At 48.4% G+C, this 22,463-nt stretch overlaps 1 protein-coding gene across 3 annotated transcripts in view; it reads left to right on the forward strand.

Moving 5' to 3' along the window:
• The first annotated feature begins 11,196 nt into the window (after window positions 1-11,196).
• Window positions 11,197-22,463, forward strand: part of LMF1 (lipase maturation factor 1) — a 441,609-nt gene continuing 430,342 nt past the window's right edge. The window contains exon 1 of one of the 3 annotated variants that reach the window (XM_075899803.2): window positions 11,197-11,426. In XM_075899803.2, the coding sequence (XP_075755918.2) occupies window positions 11,249-11,426 (178 nt within the window). In that variant the 5' untranslated portion in view covers window positions 11,197-11,248. The remainder of the gene's footprint in view (window positions 11,427-22,463) is intronic. The other 2 variants (XM_075899802.2, XM_014569758.4) reach the window with 2 other exon arrangements.

Consider the following 22,463-nt stretch of genomic DNA (forward strand, 5'->3'; position numbering starts at 1 on the left):
GCAGCTGCCTCCCAATCTCTCCTTTTTGCTTGGCTCCCACCTGCAAAAGTGGAGCACAGTTCACAATTTGCACTGTGATTGCTGTCGGCCGTCCACAGTGGGGAGCGGAGCAGCCACTTTTCATTTATTATTGATACTGGGGCATCAACGAGCATAATTGTGACGTAGTGGGGGTGCTGTCTGCTTTTGTGATCCTATGCTACTCTGTGTCTGGGCCGGGCCCAGCAGGGGTTGGGGGTCTCTTGAGCCCAACTGGGGGGCGTGCCGCCTGGAGGGGGCATGAAGAAATTCCAGGGGGAGGCATGAGGTGACCCAGCCTCCCTCCCATCAAGTTTTAGTGCCCTATTCAGTTCCCTTTTCCTTTTTTTTCTCAACAAGTTTTGCTGCTATGGGGGGGCGGGGAGGGGGGGGTGAGGGTTTTTCAAAAATCCAAAAGGAGGCGTGATGCCAAAAAGTTGGGAAACCACTGACGTCGACAATGGCCCGGCAGCTTCTCACCTGGCCTGGGCAAGGAGTTTGAAGAAAGGAAGGGGTATGGCTGCCGGGGGGGAGTGAGTAGCCGGTGGCTGGGAGAAGGGGCAGTCTGGGGGAGGAAGATGAGTAAAGCAGAGTAAAGCCAGGACAGGGGAGGTTCAGGGATCTTTGAATCCCTCCCCCCCAGGAGGGATAAGGCCGTCCGCTCTCAGTGTATCCGGCTACCATCGCCTGTGTCCCAGAGAACCAATAAACCTCCTACTCTACTGGCTGACTGACCGTTACATCTGGCTAGAGATGGGGAGTGCAGGGCCGACGTGTCGTCACAATAATCCATCATGGAAATCCAGAATAATCTATGTTGCCCCCAGAACAACCCAAGACATTGGCAACCAGACTCTGCAGGTCCTGATCCATTGGGCCACTGGAGGAACCTACATTCAAGCAGGTGCCAGCTCCAGCAAGGTGGTGGTGGCTACTGACCTGCTCCTCAGGCAGGGGGCACTCAGGCCCCCAGCCCCAGGTGTGGGAGGCTGCTACCTTACCCACTGGAGGACCCACCTCACCTCCCTGATGCGAGTGCCTGCTTTATACTGCCTGTGTTCTCTGGGTGCCAGCTCTTGCCCTGGGCAGGATGGTGGCAGCTGCCCACACGCTGCTGGAGTGGGTGGGATTTGAGCTTCCAGCTTGGGAGACTGATGCCTTTATCCATCAGGCCTCCAGGGAACCCACCAGCCTCTGCCTTATGCTGCTTAACTTGAGCAGGTGCCAGCTCGGGCAGCCCTCCCAGCTTGCCAAGCAGAGAGGCTGTTGGTTTGCTCCTGTGGCAGGCTGGACTTGAACTGCCAGCCACAGGCTTAAGAAGCTGAGGCCAGAGCTGGTATTTTGCTGGAGGCTCCACTCCACCTGGCTGCATTCAGCCACTGGTTTATCCTCCCTACCTTCAGCAGGTGCCAGCTCTTGCCCTGGCAAGATGGTGGTGACTGCCTGGGCAAAATCATGGTGGTTGAGCACCTAATCTGGGGGCAGGTGGAACTGGAGACCCTACCTTCTGCACGGGTGCCAGTTCTTCACCCTGCCCTCCAAGCGGGAAACCAGAGCTGGTGCTGCAGCCTCTCGGATTGGCTTCCTGCTGCGTGGGGTAGGGGGCGCTGAGCTTGAGCCACGCATCATCTGGGAGGTGGCTGCGGGCCACTAGCAGTCTGCAGTAGGGTTCCCTCTAAGCTGCGTGCTTGGAGAAAAAAATGTCACCCACACACCTGCATGAGCCACGCCATCCTTGGTTCAAGTGCTAGTTCCTGCCCTGAGGCTTCTGGGGCGGACTGAATTTGAACTCTCACCCCTGGCTTGGGAGGCTGATGCCTACTGCCTGTCCTTCAGTGGCTGCCTTATCTGCCCTACCTTCAGTAGGTGCCAGGTGCCACCCTGGGCAAGATGGGGTTGGCTGCCCCCCTGCTCCCCCTGGTGGGCAAGGCTCAAACCCCTTGCCCTGAGCCCCTCATACATTCCAGTCCAGACTCCTGCCCCTCCCCATCTCCGGCCCCCTGCCGTAAGATTGACAGAAGACCGCCTGAAGGTGTGCATGAAGCCGGATTCGACTAGTTATGATGTAAACTTGAAAAACACGTGTGGAAAGAGGCAGTAGCAAAAGGCCCCCTAAATAAAATCTGTGAGTACAATGTTTCATTTCGGCTGTTAGTCATCATTCTGACAATTATCAATAATACCAAGTTGTATTATTTTCAGTCCTGCAAATGGGCGTTCTTATCCGGCTCTTTGTTGGCCACTGGTTCTGAACTTTGATGTAATGTGGCTCTTTGGCTTGAAAAGGTAGCTGACCCCTGATCTAGCTTGATCACCTGTATGACCTAAGCCATAGGATTTCACAAAATTATTCCCTGCACTAGTGCTAAACCCATGAAAGATTTTTTCTTTTCACTGGAGGAAAAGAAACAAAAACGGAGCATGAAATCCACTCCCCTCTCCAAACATTTGCATGCAAAGGGAATTCAACCTTTCTCGAATCTCATCCGTCATTTTACCCAAGAGGTTTCTAAGCTGAAATGTCACTTCCAAATCCTTGCGCATATATTGGAAGTCTAAGGACAGGCCATCTAAGTGAACCAGGTGTTTTATAGAGGACGTGAGAGGAAATTCCTCTTGTAATATTTCCTTGCAGCTGCTCTGCTAACGGACTCTGGCTTGCTGGAACCCATGGTTGCTCTCAGACCGACTCTGGTGTCAGCTGCAAACGTAGCAAGTTGTGCACTTGTCAGTTGGTGCTCTGCTTCGTGGCAAGGAGCTGGCCAGCTGAGTAATTTTTTGGAGTATCAGAGGTGCATGTCCGGGCATGTGTCTCGTCCTTGGCTCTGGCCCCAAAGTAACAGCTCTGCCTTCAGCCCAGGAGTATGTGTGTGTGTACATGGTGGGGGGGGGGAGGGGGAAAACGACTTCGATATCACCTAAAGTCACATCTGACATCCACATTGGGAGGGAGGGAGGTGGATAAATTCGCCCACTGGCTGCTACTGAGGGGAAGCATCACAACGCCGGTAGGTCAGTCTTCTATAAGGAGGGCCCTTCCAAACTCACAGCCATGCAAAACCCATCATGGACCATGAGGTTGGGTGTCCTCCCATGAAATCTGGCCTTTTGGGTGCTTTTACTCGCTACAGATTTCACGGGGGGGTCTTGACCCAAAAGGGGATCACAAGGTTATTTCAGGAGGGTGACAATACCAACGCTGGGACCTCTGGAGCTTCCAACCACAGAGCAAATTGAGTGGCTGTCTCAGATCTTGCTCTTTTGGGGTCCCTGTGGTAGCTGCCCCAACCATCCAGGAGGGACCAGGGGATTACAGGGGCCTGGTGTGGTGGAAGTACGGATTGCTTCCCCATCTTCCCCCCTCATCACGGCTCACCCGCCACCCTCTCCCACCTGCCTGCACGCAGCGTTTCCATGGTGACGGGACGCCGACTGCCCTGCCCTCGGGCGCTCCGGTTGCCACCACCTGTGGAGAAGTGAGGCGCAGCCAGCTAAGAGGGCAACAGGACAGGACAGGCTGCCAGGCTGCTCTGGCTCCCACCGCCCGTGGGGTGAGTGTGCCCGTGAGGAGACAACCCCTGCTGCCCTCACACCAGGCCCCATAATCCCCTGGGCCATGTTGGTCGGGGAGGGCTAAGGAGACGGGGTAGGAGTGGGACTTAGGTTTGGGGTGAAGCGGGAGTGAGGGGTGGAACCTGTGGTGAGGGGGTTACCCCAATTGACATCCCCCCCCGGAACGGCCCTGGCTCCCACCCCTCATGGAGCTGGTTTTAGTACGTCCACGCCTCTCCCACAAGCGCTCTTCCAGTGGCGCAGCTGTATGTAGGTGCCACTGTGAGCTTGGGCGCAGACCCACGGCCTTAGTTATATCCAGGGCTTACCAACGCACTAATCACGTAAAATTGTCCCATCCCGTTTTCATGTCATCGGCGTTATGGCGTCTCACGCAGCTTCATTTGTGCAGTTTTATGACTTGAAAGTCCCCCGTTTGGGGTTGGATTCTGCCACACGTACTCACCTGCGTAGCATGTTACTCCTCCAGTAATCCTGCTGAAGGCAACAGGGCTGTTCAAGGGGTAAGGATCTGCACCTAGGGCAGTAGGGTGGCTGATGCTGGCCCTTAATTTTAATAAACGCCCTTCTGGTTTCATTTTACAGGTTGAACCTCTGTAGTCCAGCACTCTCTGGTCCGGCACTCTCTGGTCCGGCAACATCTGTGGTCCGGCGTGAATTGAGTTAGCTGGATGCCCCACTTATCATGGAGATGGCCAAGTTTCCCACAGTCCCATGAAGTTTGTTTCCAGCAATCTATCCTGGCTCTGTGTTCTGTGCTGTTATTTAACTCTTAATTTACCCCTAAATGTCTTCTAAAGAGACCAGTAAGCAGTGGAAGTGTTGGTGATGTTGCTAGATAACATTGACCTCCTGTGGGCCGGCCAGTTCTCTAATGCAGAAATGATCAGGTCCCCAGGGTGCCGGACTGGAGAGAGTCAACCTGTAATTCTAGGCATTTCTGTTGTTCCAGGCATGGTAGCAGCCTGGCTCCCAGAATGCTTTGTAATCACCTGGAGAACAGGCGTGAAAGGTTATTGTGCGCTTACACCAGTGCAGGGGCAAGTCAATTTAAGCTGCACAGGCCTGATTCAAGCCAATGGTGAAAACCCTAAGACTGAAATCAAGGAATCAAGCGTCTTAAAAATCTCAAGGTGCCTAGCTCCTACTGAAATCAAAGGGAGGTAAGCACTTAAATACCTTGGAGAACATTCCCAATGAGTAGAAGTAAATCTGAAACACCCTTCACAGCTGTTCTTTTAGGCTGAACAGAGCTGGGCAAAACCGCAGCCAGGCCTAAGTGGCTGCACAGGTTTAATTACACTCATCATTGTTTTAATGAGGTGCTTAGCTACATGCTGTCCCTTTAGGCCTTCCTCTTGCTTCAGCAGGAATAAGTTGGCAGCTGCCGGGCAAACTCAAAGCAGGGATAAGTCCCTTTCACTCCTTGTCTCGTCAATGCTTTCTGACCTTGCATGTAACACTCTGCACCTGTGCTAGGCAGACACTGTATTTGACTCCCATTTGCTAATCTTGCTGTTGCTTAACAGAAAGTGAGCCACACATGAGATTTAGTAACATGGGAAAGGGTGTTTGTTTTTATAAATGTCTGATTTCAATGAGGCCAACGAGGAAGGCTGGCTTGAACTCTAACGAGATATCGGCATATTACATTTGGCCCCAAATACTGCTTTTGTCCAAGTCAGGTTTGTACCACTAGAAATGTTGGCGTGATTTTTTTAAACAATATAACAAGTTTTTGAAAAAATATATAAACAGTTCCTGGCGCTGCGTGCTGACCAACCATGTAGGAGGGCATGAAATTAGCCTCCAGAAGAGAAAGAGATCATAAAAGTGAAACTGACAATTTTCTTTGTGAAGCCTGGGACAAAAACAAAACAAACATACCCCCCCCCCCCAACAAAACCCCCACAAAGCAAGAGCAGAAATCATGAAAAGGAAATGAGATATTTTTAAAAAAATCACTTTTTTTAAATCTCAGATATTTGCAACATAGATAAGAAAAAAATGTGCATTTGTGAACACAAACATATGCAGATCTTAAGAGACGGGACCATTACAATGAAGTCTGATAGTCTATTTAACATGGGCCAAAGGATATCACCTAGTAAGTCCTGCATCAACTCTGGTAACTTGTGTTTAAACTGGGGCACATCTTTGCTAACAATGTCTAACCTGACAATCTCAGAGGGGTTGCCGTGTTAGTCTAGTCCTTTAGCATTTTAGAGACTAACAAAAAGATTTATAAAATCGTGAGCTTTCGTGGGCAAAACCCACTTTATCAGATGAGCTGGAGTGGAAATAACAGAACCAAGGTATTTATAACAGAGGGGAAAAAATTGTACCTGTCAGTTGTAGGACCGGTGCTAACGAGGCTAATTAAGTGGGCTGGAAGTGTCCAAGTCTTAGCTTTTGATGTAAAAATGCAGCTGTTAGAGGCAGGGGAGCTTGGTTTTGTAATACAACTTCCAGTTAATGTCTTTATTCAAGCCCAGGGAAACAGTGTCAGATTTGCAGATGAATACCAGTTCCACCCTCTCCTCTGTCATGGACTGGTGAAATTCCTTTGTAGAAGAATGGCTGCTTGTTAAGTCCACGACGGAGCGACCAGGCAGGTTAAAAGGTTCCCCTACGGTTAGCGTGTGTTCCCGTTTTTGAGGTCTGATTTGGGTCCATAGTTTTAATGATTTAATATCGGCTTCACTGCAGCACATGGGACCCCTTGTGATAGGCCAGGAGCCCCGTGTGCGAAAGGCTGTACAAAGAGATAGTCCTCGGGGAAGAGCCTTTCAGGACCGAACTCTGCTCCCCCTGAAGTCAGTGACAACACCCTAATTGGCTACCACGGGGCAGGCTCACACTCTTCCTGGAAGAGGGCTTCCTGCCATGCAAACTCGTCAAACAGCCGGACACAGCACCCCCTGTTGGCCGACGGAGCCCCATCTCCTGTTTGCTTCAAACACACTTGAGTACTGGGCAGGGATTTCCAAATGTATCATTGAGTGTCTATTTAAATCAATGCCTGCCCAAATTCAGGCTCTCTTTTGTTACTTTAACTCCATCTCAGGTAGTATGAAGGCCAAAGATTAGACCAGAATGAACACAGAGTAATCCAGGGTGCCACAAACAGCAGGGTCGAGGACAGCTGCCTGGTGCTGTGACAGTGAAGCCTTTTTTCTCTGTTGCCTTTTGCAGCTGTTTAGAACACAGCAAAATGAGGGGGAGGGGGCCTGGACAGAGCTGGGGGACGACGACTTGTATTTCTTTGAATAAGGACCAGCACAAACAATCTCAACGTCTGCCTACGTGTCTTACATTTATTAACCGCTTTCCTTTTGAGACATTAGGACTCAATGTGACCAGTCACCCACTGTCTTTCTTCTTCTCTTTTTGTACAAAAACCATCACGGGAAACAAAAAAGAAAACCAACAAAAGACAACATTGAAAAGATGATTCCACCGGGAAATACCTAAATCACTGTGCAGCTCATCGCACGTAGAGCATAGTCCAAATTGACATGGTCAAAAAATGGGAGGGCGCCCACATGCCATCATAAACTCAGACAAGGGAGGGAGAATTGAATCGGACATTTCCATCTCTCCATTCTTAAATTTAATTTAGTCTCCCCGGCTTTCTATTGGCTGTGATGGGAGGTGGATCTGACCATTAGGTAGATAGACATCTCTCAGGGATGGTCTAGACCAGGGCTACTCAACATGCGACCTGTGGGTGGGAGCCAAAACAAAAAAGGCGTCAATAGAATGGTCTTCTGGAGATATGTGTTTTAGTAGTTAAATTCCTGGACTGTCATTTCTCATTAAAAGTCCTCTCATATGGGTGGAAATCAGGTAAATATTGCATTTTATTAAGATCAACAGAACTGACTTAAGCGGAGCCTATGTATTGTGTAGTCTTGCCTTAAACTTTGTATTCATGCCCATCAGTGTGAAAGAAGCTATGATTCTATGATTAGAGCCACGACACTGTTATGTTGCTGAATGTGTGTGAAACTATGCAGCTCATGAGGCTGAAAGGTGATATTGACACAAGAGACCCTCTAAGATTGGTTTTGGTTTTTTCCATCACCTTTGCTTTCTGTCTAGATCCACTTCCCTACTAGATTTTGGAGTGAACTTATGCAAAAAAAGGATGGATTCAATACTCTGCTAGACACAAACCTTTTCAGGCCCACGCCGCCCCTTTCTTGAAGTGCGCAACTAAATCCCCTGCTTTTTCCCAGTAATTTCCTCAATTAGCCACTTTGCTTTACAGACATTTATATTTAATGTGGAATTTGCTGTAAAAGTTTCATAAAGACCTCACAACGGAAATCACTAGCCTACATCTACTTACATTTATCTAGCAAAAACCTTGCGGCTAATCCAAAGGGAGAGAGAGCAATCATAATATATCAGCCACCTTTAACAAATAGGTTATTTTTCCTTGCCTATACAATGCACTATTATGCTCCTTGTTTTTTTTCTAATGGGAACAATGCAAGCAACAGTGATGGGAAACAGCAAAAACAAAAGAGGCATTGATAAGAAACTGATTTGCAGTCTGAAAAGCACTGAATAATGTTACACCTGATAGCAAGAAGACCTCAGCTAATTTAATGCCACAATATTTACTTAAATGGGATTCTAAACATACAAATTATGGTTGTTTAGCCTCAGGCTGTTTTGTTGAAAGACTTTTCTTAAATACTATGAAATATAAGCTTGAAATGGAGACAAGTGTTTTCCTGAGACACAAAATACTAAGCCGAAATCATGTTCATTTTGTAAAATGGAAAAGCTACAAAAGTTTCAATCTAATCTATCTATCTATATCGCCAAAGTCTCGAAGAGCTGCTTTGGTTTTCTTAGATAACTGCATTTCTCAGTGGGTTTACTTGCATATGTACCTTGTTTTGGGGGTTATTAGAATTGATGTGGTGGGCTGAAATATTTCTGTTGGCAATAGACATGAGTACAGATTTAGGCCCTCATCCTGCGAAGAGGAACACACACATACCTGGTAAACAATTCCAGGACTTCATGATTTCAATTGGCATGGTGTGTAAACTTAATTGCGTGAATCCATTTGGTAATGTCAGAGCCTTTCCTAAAGAGAACAGAGGTGTTCTTTTAATGCTGTTACAGGTGTTGTCTTCTATATTTAATTGGACCTGCCATACTGGTGAAGGGTAAATAATTACATTTGAAGATAAATTAAGGAGCAGACCAACAAACATTTTTAATGTGCATACATTATCTCCTGCAGAACCTAAGGGATCAATCCTTTGTAATTAGGTAGTGCAATCAATAAACCATGTACTGCATTTCTTTAAAAAAATATAGGTCCCAATCCTGCAAGTCCTCACTCATTGACTACAATGTACGTTTTGTTTGTGTAAGGGCCTGATCCTTCAGTCCTAGCACATTTTTAATGTGCATACATTATCTCCCGCAGAACCTAAGGGATCAATCCTTTGTAATTAGGTAGTGCAATCAATAAACCATGTACTGCATTTCTTTAAAAAAATATAGGGCCCAATCCTGCAAGTCCTCACTCATTGACTACAATGTACGTTTTGTTTGTGTAAGGGCCTGATCCTTCAGTCCTAGCTCATCTCTGCTTTAATGAGGTATAAGATGCAATTCTTTGATAATTTCCTTTAAAATAGCATTTTTCATAAGTAGCTTCAGCATATAGATCAGCCAGGTGTTCTGGGGGTGGAGTGTGGGCGGGGCCAGGCTGGCGATTTGGGAAGGCAATGCCTTCCCCCATCTAGCATACTTAGAGCTCATGGCCCTGATACTGTGTTAACGAGGCTAATTAAGTGGACTGGATGTGTCCCAACATAGCTTTTGATGTGAAAATACAGCAGTTCACTTAATTAGCCTCATTAACACAGGTCCTACAATTGACAAGTACTTCTTGTGCTGTTATAGCTGTATCTATATCTTGGTTTCTGTTAATTCCACTACAATTCATCTGATGAAGTGGGCTTTACGCATGAAAGTTCATGATTCTATATATGTTGGTTTGCCTCTAAGGTGCCACAGGACTACTCATTGCTTTTAAAGTCACCAACTAATCCAGCGACCCCTCTGAGCAGCAGACATTTAACTATGTGCTTGACTTTAACACCATGAATCGTTAGAGCTCGGCCTGGATACAAAATCTGAATCCACATCCACGAGCCACAGCTATCCGAATCCACATCCACGGATACAGATGCCCCTGGCTCTAAAGTGAATACCCATCGATATGAGGGGTTTATGCAGGTGTGAAAGAAACTTCCATCTCTTACAGGTGCTTGAACTTGTATCTCTGCCAGCTCTTTAATTAGCTTCTTGCTGGGTTTTGCCACAGCTCAGCCAATTCTTGCGTGGCAGCTGTACAGACAGGCTGTGTCTAGACTGGCAAATTTTTCCACAAAATCATCTGATTTTGCGGAAAAACTTGCCAGCTGTCTACACTGGCCGCTTGAATTTCCGCAAGAACACTGACGATCTCATGTAAGATCGTCAGTGTTCTTGCAGAAATACTGTGCTGCTCCCGTTCAGGCAAAAGTCTTTTTCCAAAAGACTTTTGCGCAAAAGGGCCAGTGTAGACAGCAGAGGATTGTTTTCCGCAAAAAAAGCCCTGATGGCGAAAATGGCGATCGGGGCCTTTTTGCAGAAAACAGCGTCTAGATTGGCCACGGATCTTTTCTGCAAAAAGTGCTTTTGCGGAAAAGCATCCTGCCAATCTAGACGTGCTTTTCCGAAAATGCTTTTAACGGAAAACTTTTCCGTTAAAAGCAGTTTCAGAAAATCATGCCAGTGTAGCCGTAGCCACAGAGTAGCACTGATTCCGCACAGCACCCAAGTTAGAAAGGGGGAGGCTATTTAGCTCCATTTGGCTTTGATTTGGATCTTTCTTCTTTTTTTTAAACCCTCCTTTCTGATTTCCACGTGGATTTCTGGTCTACTGCTGCCGCCCCAAGAACAGCCCTGGCTATTTAACTGGCCCAAGAAACAAAATGCAGGACTATGTAGCACTTGAAAGACTAACAAGATGGTTTATTAGATGATGAGCTTTCGTGGGCCAGACCCTCATCATCTAATAAACCATCTTGTTAGTCTTTCAAGTGCTACATAGTCCTGCATTTTGCTTCAGCTACCCCAGACTAACACGGCTACATTTCTATTACTAGCCCAAGAAAGACTGTCGCAAAACACTGCCACTTCCCTCCCGTTTTTCCTCCCCTCCAGCTCATCTCAGGAGGTGGCTTTTGCCCAGGAAAGCTCACGATCCGACTCAGCTGGGTGTGCCGGGAAGGGGCCGAAGAACCGCTCGCGGTTTGCAGAGTGACAGCCTAACGCGGGAGGGGACCCCTCTGATCCTCCCCAAGCGAGCCGCCAGTGGATAGGCGCCCACGCTGGGGCCGCTTGGCGACGGCAGCCCCTGGAGCCAGGCGGCTGGTGCAACACTGCGCGGGCACAGCGAGCAGCTGGACCTCCCTCTCCGCCTTCCTGAGCCCTGTCCCGCCTCCGCCGGGGGCGCAACCCCCTCTCCAGCGCAGCGCGCCCCGTGCGCTCTGGGCAGAGGCGGGGCCCCGGGCGCGGCTCCCATTGCGCGGGCCGAGGAGGCGGACCCAGGCGGCGGCTGGCGCATGCTCCAGCCATGGCTGCGCCGGGGGAGACGCTGAGGAAGAGGAGGGGGGTGGGGGGAGCCTCCAAGCCCCCCCCAGCGCCCAGCCACGAGGAGGGGGAGCAGGCGCCCCCCGCCCGCCTCCCGCTGCGCCCGGGCACCTTCTGGCTCAGCAGGATCGTGCTCCTGCGCTGCATTGCGCTGCTCTACTGTGAGTCTCTGCGCCCACCCCAAGCGCAGGCAGCGCGCAGCTCCTTTCCCCGCTCCGAGCGCGCAGGGGGGAGGGCGCCCCGCAGGCCAGGCTGCCTGCAAGCAGGAGCCCTGCTGGCAATGCGGGGGCCGCCCCCCCCCCAAACACGTGGAGGGAACTTTGCTCACCTGCGCCCTCTTGTTGGGGAGGGGAGGTCTCTGCACCTTGCTTTGTAGGTGCCCACCCATGTCTAGCCCCTGCCCTGGTCCACCAACAAGCCCACCATTTCCCCTGGTTCTGCCTCTTAGCTCCCCTCTGCAGGGCTGTGTAAGGGGACTCAGGCGGGGGACTCCCACCCACCGACACCCCCCCAACCCCATGTGGGTCACACACCTGGTGCCCAAGCAAGCGGTGTTTGTTGGGGCCGGGGGCAGGGCCAATGTTCCCTCTACTCTTTTCTGTTCAGGTGTGGATTGTTCCCATCCATGTGCCAAATAAATTTTATCGCATGCACCGAGGGATGTGCGGATGCGCACCCCCAGGAGAAACAAAACCCAGCTGTGGGAGCTCTGCTATCAGCTGGGCAGCATCTGACTTTCTCCTGAGCGGTCGCCCAAGCATCCAGCTTGCAGGGGATGCTGGGCAGGATTGTCTTCTGGGTCTGTACTGCACCTAGCACACGGGGCTCTCGCTGAGGCTGCCCAGCAAAGAAGCCTCTTAAGAACATAAGAGCAGCCGTACAGGGCCTGACCAATCATCCCGCTACCCCAGCACCAAATCAGATGCTTCAGATAAAAATCACGGCACAGGACCATTGATCGAGTGGTCCCGATCCTGTCCTGTTGCCCCAGCTTTTGGCAGTCAGGCGCTTAGGGAGACCCACAGCACAGGGGTGCGTATCTGACCATCTTGGAAAAACAACATGGGGTCCTGTGATGGGTTTTGCCCACGGAAACTCATGATTCTCTGTATTTTGGTTAGTCTCTCAGGGGCTACAGAGCCACACGTGGCTTTTACAGGCGCAGACAAACATGGCAAGCCCTCTGAGATTTTTCTGACCCTCTCGAGGAATGGTACTTCACGAAGTTGTTCTCCGGGAGCCTGTCTAATTCTTCTTTGTACCCAGTGATGCTTTTGAACCCAGTTCCCAGAGGTACTGAAATGTCTCGTGTTTCAGAAGTGTGCGCAAGGCCACCCTCCGCCTAGGTGCTATGCGAATACAAATAATATGCTGATCAAAAACAGGGTGCTTGAGGGGAGGGGGATAGGAATCCATCCTGCAGTTTCTTGGCTGCTACTCCAGGCCCTGGGATGGGGAATGACTATAGCCTCAGTCGGCCTCCTACAATGGGGTTTGCAAGTTGCTGGATCAGTGTAGGGGAATTAGACTCTGTTTTATGTGGGCGTGTGTGGGGAGAGGTGCACTAGATGGAAAAAGAGTAGCCTTTGAATATGACCTTAATGAGTAATCTTCTCCAGTGAGTCCATTTATCCACTTCTAATCATGCCAGATAAACAAGCTCCCGTTTCAGACGTTGTGTTTCTTCTGTTTTCTATAGCTGATTTTTATAGGACTCTCCGCTCTGCCCAGCCCTTATGCAGTGTCCTTATTGGCTACTCTGTGGCCTGCTCCATTTATCCTCCAAGCTTCGTCTCCCTTGGTCTATGTGGAGTTGGCACACAGCCCAGCTCGGGGTCTGTCTGCATTATAAGCACTACAACCCAGCTGCAGTGACGTAGTTCTAGCGTAGATGATCTGACAGTGACTGAAGGACTTTTTTTCTGTCACTGTAGTGCACCCCCCTCGCCGAAGAAGCCGTAGGTAGATCAGTGGAGGAATTCTTCCCTTGGCTGAGTAGTCTGGTGCTTAGGGTTTCTTAACTGGGTTGCCTTGTTTTAGGTGGAGACCAGGTTTTAGTCAGTAGGTGCTAGAGTCCTTCCTAAGCTTGCTCTGTCGGCTCCCAGTCTCAGGGCAGGCCTGCATTGAAACGCTGCATTGGGGAAGTGCACCTGTGCGGCTGCAGAGCTTTAATGAAGATGCTCTCAGCTGATGGGAGGGAGCTCTCTGGTTGGCACAGAGTTAACCCACTTCCTGGAGAGGTGGTCGCCGTGGAGCCAGGGGAAGCTCTCCTGATGACATGGTACAGTCTACGTGGGCGTTAGATTCAGTGTTCCCTGTGAGCTGTGCGCATGTGCGGCTGTCCAGGAGAAATGTAAATGCTGCCCAACTGATTAGCAGAGTGCCCTCTGCTAGGTTTTGTGGTTTTACTGCTGGTACACATTCATATATGCCTCGGTGCACATAAAATTATTCCGCACATGGATGGTTAGATTGGTGTAATTGTGTCACTGGGGGGAGGTTTGTGTGTGTGTGTGTATTTTCATACCCTTGTACGATGTAATTACAGTATGCTGAGAAATATCTGCAGTATAGACCAGATCTCAAGTGTTGTGGGAACTACTACAGTGTCGCTGTGTTGCAAGGCGTCTTTGGTTCTGAATCCCTCACCGCCTCTGATAAATGTTACCGGCTATGTTCAATAAATACCCCACGAGGGCTCGTATTTCATCCCGCTCATACTTTTTTTCTTGCCTTGCGTGGATGGTTGCAGGTACCAGTAAAGGGCGAGGTGTGTGTGGGTTTTTTTTTTGGTGGTGAAAGTTCTGTCCTTTGGACAAACGTGTCACTCCCAGAGATGGAAGTGGGGCTTTGCGTTTCAAAATGACACCCTAAAAAGCGTGCAGGTTCTCATCGATGTTGGTTAATCACAAAGAGCAGTATTATTTGGGCAAAACATTTAGACCGGGGGAGGAAAAATGAAAATTAGACCCCAGTTCTGCAATGGGCCCGTGCATAACTTGACTTGCAGGAGCAGTCCTGTTACCTTTAACTTGCTCACTCATGTCATGTGCGTAAAAGTAAGGTGCATCTTTCCGTGCTGCTGGATTGAGTTCTTGGGCAGATGGCTGCCTTTATAATGTAGGCTCTGGTTCCTGTAGCAAAAAGATTACTGTGATGGCAAATAGCCGCATCTCAGGATGAAGCAGAGTTTTATTTTATTTGGTTGTGTTGGAGGCATTTGAAGATTTTTAGCTGGATTTTAGCAAAGCTTTTTATTGCTTTGGGGGAATCTCCCCCTCCCCCCTATATATGCTTGATACATTTTACACAAGGCTAGCATGCAAACTTTTTGTGCGAATGTTCTAGTATGGCAGCAGTCCACATGGTCTAGTTCAGTGTTTCTCAACCTTTTTTTTTATAAAGTACCCCTTTTTTGAAAAAAAAAATTATAAATACCCCCTTAAAAAAAAAAAAAAGTACCCCCAGTACCTACAGTTTTCAGACAAACAACATTTTTTTCTACCATTGCAACACAGTTGTTTAAACAACTTAATCGTAGCCGGGCGGGCGATGACATTTTTGGGTGTAAAAAGTACAAAAATAATGAAACGCTGTGAAACTTACAACAAAAAATCAGTTTTCTCCAAATTTCAGTTGTGGTTATGTAACCCCCCCCCCCCCCAGACTTCTCTTGAGTACCCCTAAGGGTACCCCAGACTTCTCTTGAGTACCCCTAAGGGTACCCCAGACTTCTCTTGAGTACCCCTAAGGGTACTCGGACCACTGGTTGAGAAACACTTGTCTAGTTGATTTCAGGTGCCATTTCCTTTGCTCCTATTCACTTACTAAATTCTTTTAATAAAAACTTTCTCTCTTAATCTCTGCTGCGTGCCTCATCTTCCCCCTCCCCTTCAAAAGCAGCCCATTTTGTGGCTCACCCAGGATAGCAGAGGAATGAGAACATTTTGTTCCCCCAAGGACGGGCTTCTCTGCTGAGCGCTAGACAGGAGCGTCACCCCTGGCAGCCAGATTGGAGATAGGAGAAACAGAGGAAAAAGCAGCTTTGGGCACTTCCTCAGTGGAAGATGGATGTTGGGACTCTAGTCTCGGAGACCGGTCTGGCACCGAGATTTCGCCAACTGATCTGGGGGCCTGGAGACTGAACTGCTGTGCATGGTGGTCTTCTTCGCGATAGGCCTGGGGTGTCGGCAACCTTCCAGGGAGAGCCGGCTCGGAGCAGGAGGCCTGTGCGCGTCTGTCGTGATTGGAGGCATCGGGGAATCTTTCCCTTGCCACCGATAATGCTGTTCGCTAGGGACATTCTTCTTATGGCTGAGACCTGTGGATGTGCTGTAGGAGAGCCAGCAGTCCGTAAGCAGGGGCGGGGAACCTTTCTTGGGTTGGGGGCCCACAGAAAAATTGGTCGGGGGCCACACACAAGTGAGAAGGAAAAAAACAACCACCCCTCACTGATGTGGCCCCCGACTGAGAAGGAGAAACACTCCTCACATTCCCCTCACACACCCGAGCCTGCGGGGCGGCCTAGTAGATTTTGTAGGCTCTAGCCACTGCAGTGGGGTGGTGGTGGGGCAGGGTTGGAGCACCAGCATGGGCTCCCGATGGTGGGGGAGCGCCCTGAGCTTCGGGGGCCGAATCCTGGCAAGCCCGGGGCCCGCATCTGGCCCCCCGAGCCTTAAGTTCCTTGCCTCTGTCCTAAAGGACAGCGGTGTCACCAAGAGCAACAGTGTTAGCAGTGACCATATCTTTCACTTACTAATGAAAATGGTGAATGGAGTAACCAGTTAGTGCAAGTCAGAAACTCTTTCTGGTCAGGCCTCAGCAAATAACATTGAGAGCAGCGTGCGGTGGTGTTAAGCGCCATGCAAAATATTCACTGTAAAACCCAGACTCCTATCACACTTTATTACAAATTCTAAATTTGTCCCAGAGCTGCCTGCAGGATGACTAAGATTTGCAGACTGCCAACCTGCTTGGTGTGGAGCTTTCAGGGTGCTGGTTTTTTCGGCATCAAAACCATGCAGTTCTGTGTGATTTTGAGGCATGTTTTATTTCTGGTTCCACTGGAACTAGCTCTGAAAGCCAAAGGTCTGAATCTCCCCCTGTTAAAACGAGAGACATGTCTGTGGAAATCCAGACAGTTGAGTTTCTCGCAGCTCAGTTTGCTGTTCTGCAAAGTTAATTAGTGTTCTTCTCTGGTTCTGTAGCTTGTTGCTTTCTGGACTTTAATATGGAGCAATAAATACAGCATGTACCACTGTAAATTTTGTTTTATTGTTTCTCTTAAGGTTGGCTTGGAGGACTTTATTGGGCTAGGCAGTGGACAAACCTATTGAAAGTCAGCCCTCGCACCCTGATTCTGTGTTGTCGTACATGGGTAGGATGCTGTTTTTGCCCATAACCCCCTTCGGCTTGTAGGATCAGAACCTTAATAGACAAGACAGACAAAAGGAGAGAGGGAAGAAGTTTCAGTCTCAGGTTTTAGTATTTATTGTACGTTTCAGCGGATGCTCTTCAGCTCTTTTAAAAACCAGGCTTCTAAAACCCCGATATCCTGCACACTTTGCATTACTAACAAGGTCAGGTTTTTGTAATGGAAAGAGGGTTTCAAAATCTTTTACTTGTTACTTTTGGCTTAGTCTAGCGCTCAGTTTAATTCTTAGTCTCTCGTTTTCATGATGTTCATCTGCTTAAAAGAAAACTCCTCTTTGATTAGAATTAAAGAGGGCGGGAGTAGACATTTCTCCCCTCCTCCCGGTCTTATATTTTGAAAAATCGCAATGTTACTAAAATCTGAATGCTTAAGCTAAGTTGGGCCTGTGTTACGTTTTGAGCCCAAGTATAATTGGAAGTGTGTTTGCAACTGATACCTCGGCAGCATATGGAGGTGCCCCTCCAAATTGAATTTTGCAGTGTGGGGCTGAAATGAAGCAGCTTGTGATCAACAAAATCCCTGGGCCGTGTCAGATCTCTGCTCACTTTTCTGCCAAAGGAAGAGAGAGCGAGGTATCTTTTCAGGGTGGGGCACTTTCAAGGGAGACCAGACTGCCTTTTGAGCACAGTTGGGGTTCTGGGTTAACAAGAGTGGGAAACAATTTTAAGCCTCGGGGTCAAGCAGTGATGTAGACCTTGTTTCTGAGGATGGAACAACTTACTGAATCGTAGAATCCTAGAATATTAGAACCGGAAGGGACCTTAAGAGATCATCAGGTCCAGTCTTCTGCCCTCACGGCAGGGCCAAGCATTGTCTAGATCAGGGCGACTCAACACACGGCCCGTGGGCTGCATGTAGCCCGCTGCCCATTTGTTTGTGACCCGCGGTGCAATTTGGGTTTACGCAGAGATCAACACGCGGCCCATAGATTGGATCCTTAGCACAAGGCCTCCACTGGAAACATGCTCCACAGTGGCGAGGCGTCTCCCAGGCAGGGTGAGCATTGAAAGATACAAGTGGATGGGCTGGCTGGAACAGACTATATAGGGTGTTGGCATTTCTAGCCCCCAGGGAGGAGTTGCCGAGAGTACCAGGGCATTGTGGGAAGTGCTGGTGGCTTAGCCTTGTGGGCAGAGCCTGAGAGGTGCTGACTGGCTCACACTGGCCCCGTTTGGGTCCAGCGCCGCAGCTCAAGGCTTAATTTTTGTATTCCTGCCAGTCAGTGTGAAAGCTATTTGTATATATATTTGCATATATATTTGCATGTACATGCAACCACACTTAAGTTGCGGCCTTCGGCACGTGCTGTGAGTATCATTGTGACCCCTGGGGTTTCTAAAGTTGAGTAGCCCTGATCTAGATCATCCCTGCTGGATGTCTGTCCAACCTGCGCTTAAATATCTCCAGTGATGGAGATTCCACAACCCCGTTACGCAATTTATTCCCGTGTTTCACCATCCTAGTAGCTAGGAAGTTTTTCCTAATGGCCAACCTAAACTTCCCTAGCTGCAGTTTAAGCTCATTGCTTCTTGTCCTGTCCTCAGAGGTCAAGAACAGTTTTTCTCCCTTCTCCTTGTAACATCCTTTTAGGTGCTTGAAGACAGTTGTCATTTCAGATGCTCTCTCTCCCCCCCGCCCCCGCTTTCTGTCTACACTTAGTAAACTATGTTTGTTGTTTCAGACTTCTTGAGGAAATGGCTGATGCTGTTACAACAGACTGACATTCCTCAGTGGTGGGGTTTTTTCGCCTTCTTCCATTTCAGCCCTCTGATACCGATTAACCATACGTCTTTCGTCGACGCCAGATTTGAAGAATGCATCTGGGGCTGAGCGGGGGGGTGGTGGGAGGGGGCTTGTAAAATGTGGTGGAAACTTGGTCCTTCTCTGACAGCTATCAGCTCCCACATTCCAGCCTAGCTCTGCTCATAGAGCACTACGCAGTCTAGCATGCTAGAGGGGAGGCCGGGGGGCTGGCGTGCGTGGGTGTGAGATCTTCCCCTGCATGAAAGAAAACTACGGAGCAAACAACCAAGTAAAGGGAAGGATCTCCCCTATTTCACTAGGGCTACGTCTAGACTGCAAGCCTCTTTCGAAAGATACTTTCGAAAAGCCTCTTTCGAAAAAAAGCGTCTAGACTGCAAGCAGTACTTTCGAAAAAGCAAGCCGCTTTTTCGAAAGAGAGCACTCATGCAGTCTGGATGCTCTCTTTCGAAAAAGCCCTGTTTGCATTCAAGAACACCGTTTCTCGAAAGAGCACTTTCGAAAACAGGTGTTCTTCCTTGTGAAATGTGGAGTACCGCCATCGAAAGAAAAGCCGCGTTCTTTCGATTTAATTTTGAAAGAACGCGGCTGTAGTCTAGACGCAGGTCAGTTGACTGATCAGATACTTGGAAATGTCAAACATGGTCACATATGCGAAGCACTGATCGATTAGAACGATCATAGAATCACGGAATATTGGAACTAGACGGGACCTTGAGAGGTCATCAAGTCCAGTCCCCTTCCCGCACGGTACGACCAAGCACCATCTAGATCAGGGCTACTCAGCATGGGGCCCGTGGACTGCATGCGGCCTGTAGCCCGTTGGTTTGCGGCCTGCAGTGCAGTTTGGGTTTATGTGGGCTCAACATGCAGCCCGTGGGTGGGAGCCAAAACAAAAACGTCGTCAATATCATGGTCTCCTCTTGATATGTGTTTTAGTAGTTAAATTCCTGCTGGTCATTGCTCATTAAAAGTGTTGTCATATGGGTGGAAATCGGGAAATACTGCATTTTATTAAGATCAGCAGAACTGACGTAAATGGGCCTTTGTGTTGTGTAGTCTTACCTTAATCTTTGTATTCATGCCCGTCAGTGTGAAAGATACTATTTGCATATATTAGCATGTATATTTGAATGTATATACAACCACATTCAATAAGTATTGTGGCTCCTGGGGCTTCCAAAGTTGAGTAGCCCTGGTCTAGCTCATCCCTGATACATGCCCTATCTAACTTGCTCTTAGATATCTCCAGTGATGGAGATTCTACGACCCCTCTAGGGAGGACCAGATAAAAGTAGGACTTTATGGCAGTGGTGGGCAGCCTGTTGCTTATTGGGGTTCTGTGTGTGGCTCAGAAGATATTTTTTTTTACCATTTGGCCATGCAGGGTTGCCAGATTCCGCTGGTTTCCATCGGCATCATTTTTTTCCTACCGATGTTACTAAAGTGACGCGCATGTAAAGCGAGGGCATGTGAAGTAGAGATGTTAAAAGTCATGGAATAGGATAACCCTTGCAACTCGGTGCGCTCTTTGCCTTCCCCCCTCCTCCGTGGGGCTCCACGGCCATCCTGCCTCTCCCCCCACCCAAGTGGCTCCCGTATTCCATGCTTGATGAATGCCAGCCCCTCTGCTGCTGCCAGAGTGGACCCCGAAGCCGGCAGCAGCAGAGTGACTGGCATTGACCTCCTTTGGTCCGGCAGATTCCCTGGTTCAGGGCTGGTCATGTCCCAAGGGTGCCAGACTGGGGAGAAATCATACAAGAAATAATAGCAATCGAGGGCTATGCCTAGACTACGTAGAATTTTCAAAAGAGGATATGCAAATTCAGTGGGAATTTGCATATCTTCTTCCGATCTCACTTTTGAAAGGATCTTTCGAAAGTGAAAGTAGCCTGGATGCAGTTTTTTGGGGGAAAAAAACCCTTTTTCGAAACCCCCTCCCACTCTATAAAAAAGGAGGTTTACGTGTTTTTTTGCGATAAAGCGTTTTTCCCGAAAAAACCCCGCATCCAGACTACTTTCACTTTAGAAAGATCCTCTTTTGAAAGTGAGATTTAACCTTTTTAGAAAAAAAAGTCATTCAGACGTGCCCAAGAACACAAGTGGGAGGGAAAGGCCTTGCGGAGTAGGCTTGCTGGCCAGTCAGAGTAGGTTTTCCATTCTGATTTTTATATTCTTTGTGTGATCCTTTTTGCTTGACAACTGTTGTATTGAGCCTCACTTCTTAAAATAAGCCTCTTGAGGAGATTTTGTTGGAAGTGCAGTTGCAGTGTCTATTACTAATTAAAACAAAAAACAGGACTATGTAGCACTTTAAAGACTAACAAGCTGGTTTATTAGATGATGAGCTTTTGTGGGCCAGACCCACTTCCTCAGATCAAATAGTGGAAGAAAAGTGTCACAACCATATATACCAAAGGATACAATTAAAAAAATGAACACATATGAAAATGACAAATCAAATTTCAGAACAGAAGGGGGATGGGGGGGGGGGGGAGGTAAATGTCTGTGAGCTAATGATATTAGAGGTAATAACTGGGGAAGCTATCTTTGTAATGGGTAAGATAATTAAAGTCTTTATTCAAACTTAGGTGTAAAGTGTCAAATTTAAGCATGAATGACAGTTCAGAGGATTCTCTTTCCAGTGTGGTCTTAAAAGGCCTTTAAAGCAGGATGCAGGTAATCAAGTCATTGAGACAGTGTCCTTTCTGGTTGAAATGGCAAGAAGGCAGAGGTGGGGAACCTAAGGCCTGGGGGCTCGATGCAACCCCTGGCTTGACTGGATCTGGCCCCTGAGGCTCAGGGTGCCCTACCCAACATTTGTGAGCCTGGGCTGGCACTCCTGTCCCTGCCGTTTTTCCGCGGGGCTGGCGCACACAAAAATCTACTAGCCAGGTCCCCGTGGGCTCTTAAGGGAATGTGGGGGAAGTCTTTTTCCTTCTCAGTCAGGGGCTATTTCAGTGAGGATTTGTTGGGTTTTTTTGGTTGTGTGTTTTTTGTGGCTTCTCGTTTGTGTGCGGCCCCATCCCTGAATTAAGGAAATACATGAGCGTGCAGGTATTGAATGGTTCAGTACCAAGTTTATGGGTCCTAAGATTGGGTGTGCAGTAATGGCTCCCTTCCTCGCCCCTCACTTATTTCCGATGCCAGGATGGATAAAAATCAATGATTTAAAAAAAAAAATTGGATTTTGCTATTTAAATCAGAAATTTTTAAATTGAAATGGAACTTTTTTTGATAAAATGTTTTTTTGAGGTAAACACCTGTGTAAAGATAGTTTTAATTAAGATGCATCATCGCTCAAAGAGATCTCATCCTGGAACAGGGATTATAAATTCTAATTCATGTAATGCTTAAGAGACATTTTGTAAAATGAGTTCCAATTGTACATGGATTAGGCACCCAATTTGATGGCTTCAGTATAGATTAGGTAGGTTAGTTGTGCAGTTTTCAAACTGTGGATTTGTGTCTCCAGAGCTAACGTGCTTCTTAACAGCAAAAATGTTTTAAAACAAATAAAAAAATGTAGAGGGAGGAAAAATAACAGACTTCAACCCTGTTTTCTCTCTGCAAATTTGTATACATGGAGTCAACCCCTTACTTCTCTTTAAGGGCACATCTACACAGCAGCACAAAAGTCTAATTAAGATATGCAACTTCAGCTATGCAATTGCGTAGCTGAAGTCAAAATAGCCTAATTTGGCTTTTGGCGCTGTCTACACAGCAGGAAGGTGAAGGAAAAGCACTCCTCCTTCGACTTCCCTTACTCCTCACAAGGCCGGATTAAGGGGGAGGGCTAGCCGGGCAGCTGCCCAGGGTGCCAACCTATGGAGGGTGCCTGATTGAAGTGGTAAGGGGCCGCGTGCCCGGGGGTGGGGCCGCGCATGTCAATCGGGCGCGGCACGCGCAGGGGCGGGGCCACACATGCGCCGTGCGCCCGCTGCCTGGGGCACAAGTATGTCTCGGTCCGGCACTGACTCTTCATGAAACGAGGGTTACAGCA

This window comes from Pelodiscus sinensis, chromosome 15 (assembly GCF_052426305.1).
Source record: "Pelodiscus sinensis isolate ZL-2025 chromosome 15, ASM5242630v1, whole genome shotgun sequence".
Taxonomy (NCBI): domain Eukaryota; kingdom Metazoa; phylum Chordata; order Testudines; family Trionychidae; genus Pelodiscus; species Pelodiscus sinensis.